Consider the following 7500-nt stretch of genomic DNA (forward strand, 5'->3'; position numbering starts at 1 on the left):
GAGCCTTTTTAGCTACAGTACTACATCATACTGTATTAATAGCCGGTAATTTTTGTTGGTGCAAATTTTCGTATGAACTACCAATTTTAGTATATCCGTACAGCTCAGTTGAACCTATTACAATAATATAATTTTTATATGATGCTCTACAATATGAAAATTTCCACCATACTAAAATAACCGGCTACGGTACTCAAAACAGTGGAATTCTTGCATACCATAATATATATATCAAATGGACCAAGACAATACGCTCTGTTTTAAGTACACCAGTTTACAGAATTAAAAGTCTTTAATGGTAAAAGTGCACGCTACATTGATCAGAGGTCAACTACCATGCACCACGCCACACCACACCACATACACTGTAGTTGCATGTAGGGAGGCATAATAATCTATAATGGTTTGCGAGTTATCAAACATAAGCGAATTTTGTGAGTGTTGACACTTTGCAAAAATACAAAATAATCGCAAAAACCTACACTTGTCCACTTGTATGACATCACCATCATTGCCAGAACGCAAATTTAGATTGCAAAAGGTCAAATTTTCTACTGATTTGGCTCATTTGCAAAGGTTTTACACGCGCAAGTACTACGGTATGACAGCCCTAAGGCAGAGTAAAGGTCTATTTTGGGCCAGTTTTGACAAAATAATATTGCCATGGGCTATATATAAGTTCCCGAGAATAGGAAAGTATGACCTGTTCCAAATTTGAGGTTTGAGCATACCGTCTGAAAGACTAAGCTTTCAGAAAAGCAGAAAATCGTTGGATTTGGATTATTGTTACTCTATTTACAGAGCTGACTCTAGTACTTGACTCACGGAGTTGTTCATGAGCGCCCTGAGGCAGAGTACACAGATGTGTATGTCAGAGGAGGATTCACTGCGCCCACCACCATTCCGACGAGACATGAGAGGGGACCGTGGTGGAGAGGACCCGTTCAGCATTGTCCCAGCGTCTACGCTCTTGGTTTTCGTGAGTTGACGGCTCACAGGACTGCCGGGGGATTGTGTCTGGTGGCCGTGACTGTGCGTGTGTGTATGGGGGGGGGGATTGTGTGTGAAGTGTTATGCACACAACTTGAAAAGCAATTGCCGATAACTGTATACATACATGTACGTACTCGTGTATAATAGTTCAGTGTTTGTTATAATATCACATACTACAAAAGAGAAATCAAAGACATCTACATTCATAACAACTTACAAAAACTGCACACATGCAACCCTTTTTACGCACATAATAATTAAGTATGCTATTGGTAGAGCTGACCTTTGCTCAAGCGTGTACCTCATCTTCATGTAGCGAACCAGCACTGTCAGTCCACTGTTCCGTGAATCTAAGAACTCCTGCACCCAGCTGTAGTGAGTGTGACTCTGGCACCGTATAGAGGGTATATTTCGAGGGTATAAATGTTCGTAGTTTTCGCGGATTAGGCATGAACCACGAAAATTTATAACCGTGAATTTAATATTCCATGCATGCATGCTGCAAAAAAGGCGCTATTCCACGAAAATTAAATCCGCGAAAACCTTTCTAAAGGCACATCCGCGAAAATGTATACCCTCGAAATATACCCGCTATACGGTATACAATTTGTACAATGCCCATAAGATACACACACGCACAAAAGTAGGTATTAAGATACACAGTTATATAACAATGAGAAATTGGCTATGCTCGTAATACTAATTAGTCCCCTACCACCCACCTGATATTACAATATTAGTCCCCTACCACCCACCTGATATTATTAGTCCTTAGTGATATCTCCAGGCCCTGTAGATTCTGCACAGTTGATGACATCACTATCTTTCTCCTCATCCTCCGAGAAGGGTCGCCCTCCGTCACTTGTCTCAGTTTGTTCAGATACTCGTGTGGGGGAACCTGGCGACGTCGGCGGGTGAAGTCTCGTACCATCTGCCATTTTTTCTCTTCAGACGAGCCCATTACCACTTGACGCTTGTCGTTAGGGAGGTCCATAGATTCCTGGGCGTGTGTGAGGTGGAGGATAAGGGTGTGAGGATAAGGGTATGGGTATGTAAATTGGGGATGAAGGTATGTGTGTGAGAGGTGGGTGGAGGATAAGGGTACGGGTATTTGAATTGGGAGAGGGATAATTTGGGTGTGTGTGAGAGGTGGAGGATAAGGGTATGAGGATAAGGGTACGGGTATGTGAATTAGGAGACAGATAAAGGTATGTGTGTGAGAGGTGGGTGGAGGATATGTTTTATGGGTAACGTGTGTGTGATCATAATGTCACTGATTCCAATAATATTGGAATCAGTGACATTATGATCACACAATACTGTCAATATATTATATTGACAGTATTGTAGTTCACACACAAGCACACAATGGGATCAACTGCTCAATCAGCTATACAAGGAAACACTGTTGACAAAGAATGTAGTCATGCTCTGCTTGCTAAAAAGGAGACTCTCACTACCAAGAATCGTAGTACAGAAAGCAATGTACTGTACAAAATATTATGACTCAGAGTAAGGGTAGGGATATTGAAAATCTACTCCTAGGCCAGGTGTAGACCAGCTTCCCACAGCTGCTTTGACTACTGCAGCCTTGAATACATACAGGTAATTGAATGACTACACAAACCAACGACAACATGCCTTACAAGACCACTTACAAATAATTATTGACCAAATACAACAATGAATACGAGGTTTTCAAGTGGTCAAACATCTGCTTTTGTAAATACGATTATACACGTGAAAAACGATGTTTCCCCTCCACCATTATAATATTAGAGCATGTACATGTACATGCATGTGCACAATACCAACATGCATGTACATGTACATGCATGTACATGTACATGCATGTACATGTACCATGCATGTACATGTACATGTACAACATGGCACTTGTATGGTAACGACATGACAGAACACACAAAGCCACTGGAAGAAGAAAATAATTATCATGTCAGATACAGCTATTTAAAAAATCAGTGCAGTTATATTTATTTTACTGGTCACCCATAACGCAAGAAATTTTAAAGATACCGTAAAAATCTCAAGCATAAATTTTCTGTCGCTGTAATTAGTGTAATAATGAACACATGAAGGAGCTATGAGCCACTACAATCTACGCACGTAATATTAGAGGGGATCAAATATTCATTGAAGAAGTCTGGAGCTATAGCTAGCTATATAAATACGCTATAATTACATGTATTGATGCCATGCATGTGAGCTGGAGCACGATATCAACCCTTTTGCTCCAGCCCAGACCCTCACAATGCTGCTAGCTAGCTAGCTACAGTATCTACTCACTCACCACTATCTCCAGAAACCTCTTCTCCATTTGTTCCATATAGTAAGGGCTTCCATAGCATCCACATCCACAAAGTCAGATCCTAGTGTGCGTTTATCAAAAGCTGCTCTTGGGCCTCTATTGAGGGTTGGAGAGGGGCCAATGGAGTAGCTAGCAGAGCTGTTGGTGTGCTGTATGAAGCTGCTTAATGGATCCACACTGTTGTTGTTCAGCGTTGCATTGTTAACAAGGTTTATAGGGGTCGTGTTCCACACACGACTTGGGCTTTCGGGGTTGCTTTCTGCTGCTCCCATTATATGCATGCACTGTAATAAGATAGCTTGAATAATAGGGATTCTAGTACAAGCGCAAGAGCGGCCGATGAATTCAGAATTGGTACACTGTCATGTATGTAGTAGCAAGCATGCAAATCTATACTATAGTTCAGTAGTTACAGAAGACAAAATAACCCAGGGCCAAATCTACACCTAAAAAATGTGCACGCTGCTCAGTAAACTTCAGGCTAACAAACTATATACAGTCTCAAATAATGAGCCTAGACAAGTGGTTACACACAAGTACTGACAGTAGCCAATCAACTGACCGGAAATGATCTCTTCAATAGCTCCGTCGTAGATCTGAGGCAGTACGTCCACACCCTGATCATCCTGTACACACAAGCAAACAGGTTCTCAGTTAATATATAGACAGACAGACAATTCTCAGTTGATATTTAGACAGCAAGTGATTATTATTCAAGAGATATTCTTATACCAGGAGAGGGTGTTGTTTACCTCTGATAAGGAAGTGTCATCCACGCAAGGTAATACACACAGTTGCTATAATGGGGGAATGAGAGAATGTGTTAACAGAATGATTGATGTACGCTCTTGTGATATACTTACAGCTTGTCTGATGGCTATCTTGGCAAGGTTGTCACTGTCTGCTTTCTGTATAGGGACAAAATATCATTCACCATTCAAACTGTACTGTATACCACACCCACACACTGTACATGACTGCACTTAGAAACACTAAAATACAAATACATACGGGAAAGAGGAAAACCAACATTTGACAAAGGTTAGAAACAATTTATTTGGACAATGTATAAACAAAGGTGAACATGTTGTTTGTAGATAATCAGTCGCCCTCATCTCCCCTGAAGCATATCAAACAGGAAACCACCACAGACCACTAAAGGTGATTGATGGTATCAGCAATAGTTGTAGGGTCAACTGCTGGTTACCTAGGGCAGTATACTAGACTGATCTCATGACATGCCAACATCTATCCTACATATCAATGCACAACACTCATTATTATAATTATAGTAAGAAAGTTACTCTGAAGTTTGTGACGAATCTGTGCAGAACGGAGAAGATGGAGTGGGGTTGACTCAGTTTAGCATTTTCTCCAAAGTATTGCACAACTTCTCCGAACGCCTCCTACAAAATGAGGTTTACATGTGGTGTGATCGATAAGCAATTGGTAATTACATGTACGTACTCAACATTGATGATACCATTTGAAAGGTCTCTTTTTAAGCTGTCAAAAACCCCAAAATAGTTGAAATTGAATGCAAGTTATGGCAGCTGAAAGAGTCCTCAAACCATTGATTAAACGGAGGGGGGATGAAGTTGGTATGTAATAGACGGACTATAACACGAGTGTAGGGTCCAATTTGTCTGACAAAAGCGTGGGCTATAATTAGGGTATACGTTGGTATAAATGTTCGCGGTAGATGCTTGATCAGCTAAAACCATGAACATTTATACCCTCGAAATATCCCCGCTATACGGTAGCTAGGGAAATACTGAATGGAAGGAGGTACCTACAGACAACACTCATATTATAGGGAAGTACTGAATGGAACTTCTTGTTGTTGTTAAACTGAGAGAAAGTTGCATAATATTTACAAATCACAAAGCAAATAGAAATTAAGCATATACATGTACAGTGTATATACACACACGGTACTGTAGTTTTGTCGGACCTACTTCGTATCTTTCTTTCTCTCCTCCCTGACGGGTGAGGGTGTCCTACTGCGCCGGTACAGCCACGACTTGTTAGCTTCATCCTCTAGCTCAGGAGGAAGGGGAGGCTCCTCCTCATCAACCATCGTGGAGGTCACATGATCATCACCTGACAACACAGAGCTCTCCTCTGAGTCAGAGTCAGACCTGGGAAAAACATTAACGTACAATAAACCTACGTAGAAATTCACGGGTGTATTTATACATAATTTTTTCAGATTGTGTTTAATACTCACTGTGGAGGCTTCTTTTTCTTTTTCGTTTTCAATTTCTTCTCCCTACGCCTCTTTTTTCTTTTCTCCTTATTTATGACCTTCCCTTTCTTACGTCTCTTGCTCCTCTCATCGCTGGAGCTTTCTTCACTCTCAATCTCAGAGGATGACTCATCATGACTGATAGACTCTGCTGACAACTCCACCACTGCTCTCTTCTTGACCTTCTTAGCTGTTTGTGGAATTAACAGAGAGTATTAGATAACTGGGCGTGTGTTTAGTATGCTACATTAGTGTAGGCATAGAGACCAGTGCTGGTGACACATACCATAACTATAACGTAGATTGGCCAAGCGCTAAATAAAGCATCTTTAAACGGCCATAACTTTAGTTCTGTTGGTCCAATAACGTTAATTTTATGATATTTTGAAAGCTTAGATCAAACTTGTTAAGATGGTGTCTTAAAATCAAAAGTCTATTTTAGGTCTGTTTTTGCAAAATACCATGAACTATATAGCCCATGGTATTTTCCAGAAATTATGGCGCGTTCCAAATTTGAGAATTAAACATACCATCTGAAAGAGCTTTTTTTAAGCTTTCAGAAAATTATTAAATCGTTAACATTGGACAATCGAAACTCTATTTAAAGAGCCGATTCTAGTAATAAGGATTGGAGGTACCAAAGGAAGAATTGTATACAATTAGAATGCAATTAAAGTCCTCTGGGAAGGCAGTTAATTACGACCTTTTGACCCTGACAATCATGCATTAAGGAATGACCTCTCACCTTTAGAGACTCGTACCAGCTCCCCTGAGTTGACAATCCTGACGTCAGCGTAGGGTCGATGGTTCGTGTCCACCTTCTGATTCTCCATCTCTGTCACAAACTGTACTCCACTGATCACATGACCAAACACCACGTGAATGCCGTCAAGGTGGGGGGCAGGACGAGTGGTACTATGAGAGGGTGGGGGGTAAGAATATAATTACCGTTATAACGACACTGGTATACAAACTACATTCTGTATACTGTATACTGGGTATTCGTTCAACTAGAAAACGGTGAGTTTCGTGAAATTTTGTGTAGGTCAGCTTGCCCACGAAAATAACGAATATTTTACTTCATGAAAATTACCCGCTATACGGTATACAAGATGAACATACACAGCTGCAAACACAACTATCAGACTTCAAGCTCAGGGCAATAATTATCTATGGAGACAATTACAGAGGCTTTACACACCTACAGATCTAGACCTATACATAGGGGGATAAGAAACATTCAATTTACACTAGAGCACTAAAGTGCAAACCCTCGGCTGGTGACATGATTAGGTCTCCTCTGCCAGATGTTTTAATTCCGGATGGTAGCATTTCATACTATAATTATAAGTGCAGCTAAGATGGTAGTCTCACACACACACACACACACACAGCTATTATCCGCCCCCTCTCTCACATGAAGAACTGAGATCCGTTGGTGTTTGGTCCCTTGTTGGCCATTGAGAGGAGGAATGGTTTCTCGTGTTTGTGCTGGAATGCCTCATCCTTGAACATGCCACCATAGATGGACTCCCCACCCGTTCCATCACCTGTGTGAGGTGTGTGTGGGGGTGGAGGTGTGTGTGTGGGTGTGTGTGTGGAGGGGGGATGAAACACAAAGATTGTCCAATTGTCTTCGGGAAAACTACTGAAGATGTGTAGTACCCTTGTGTGTACATGTAATTTAACTTACGACTAAAAAAATTTAAGCATCGTATTTTTCACCCTTAGGTACATAATACTATCACAAATGACATGATACAATGTCCATACTGACCGCAGCTGAAGTCTCCTCCCTGTACAATGAATCCCTTCACTATACGGTGGATGGGTGTGCCCTTGTAGTGTAGTGGCTTGAACGTGCTCTTGCCCTCCCCCCTCTCACCCGTACACAGACACCGGAAGTTCTCCGTTGTCTTGGGAACCACAT

At 41.2% G+C, this 7500-nt stretch overlaps 3 protein-coding genes across 6 annotated transcripts in view; all 3 read right to left on the reverse strand.

Annotated features, from left to right (window-relative positions):
• The window catches only part of LOC135347253 (formin-like protein 2), an 83312-nt gene extending 79785 nt beyond the window's left edge, over positions 1-3527 (reverse strand). For all 4 annotated transcript variants that reach the window (XM_064545144.1, XM_064545145.1, XM_064545146.1 and 1 more), the window contains exons 1-4: positions 3305-3527; positions 1749-1993; positions 1277-1363; positions 826-1030 (exon numbers count right to left, since the gene is read on the reverse strand). In XM_064545144.1, the coding sequence (XP_064401214.1) occupies positions 826-1030; positions 1277-1363; positions 1749-1993; positions 3305-3340 (573 nt within the window). In that variant the 5' untranslated portion in view covers positions 3341-3527. The remainder of the gene's footprint in view (positions 1-825; positions 1031-1276; positions 1364-1748; positions 1994-3304) is intronic.
• Positions 3528-3884: 357 nt separating this feature from the next.
• LOC135347255 (formin-like protein 2) overlaps positions 3885-7500 on the reverse strand; it is a 45696-nt gene continuing 42080 nt past the window's right edge. Inside the window, exons 20-21 of the mRNA XM_064545152.1 lie at positions 4075-4230; positions 3885-3948 (exon numbers count right to left, since the gene is read on the reverse strand). Of these exons, the coding sequence (XP_064401222.1) occupies positions 4120-4230 (111 nt within the window). The 3' untranslated portion in view covers positions 3885-3948; positions 4075-4119. The remainder of the gene's footprint in view (positions 3949-4074; positions 4231-7500) is intronic.
• The window catches only part of LOC135347263 (peptidyl-prolyl cis-trans isomerase G-like), a 2681-nt gene continuing 293 nt past the window's right edge, over positions 5113-7500 (reverse strand). Inside the window, exons 2-7 of the mRNA XM_064545168.1 lie at positions 7348-7500; positions 6988-7120; positions 6316-6485; positions 5553-5760; positions 5281-5463; positions 5113-5173 (exon numbers count right to left, since the gene is read on the reverse strand). The exon at positions 7348-7500 is cut by the window's right edge and continues 30 nt beyond it. Of these exons, the coding sequence (XP_064401238.1) occupies positions 5128-5173; positions 5281-5463; positions 5553-5760; positions 6316-6485; positions 6988-7120; positions 7348-7500 (893 nt within the window). The 3' untranslated portion in view covers positions 5113-5127. The remainder of the gene's footprint in view (positions 5174-5280; positions 5464-5552; positions 5761-6315; positions 6486-6987; positions 7121-7347) is intronic.

Source organism: Halichondria panicea, chromosome 14, assembly GCF_963675165.1.
Source record: "Halichondria panicea chromosome 14, odHalPani1.1, whole genome shotgun sequence".
NCBI lineage: Eukaryota > Metazoa > Porifera > Demospongiae > Suberitida > Halichondriidae > Halichondria > Halichondria panicea.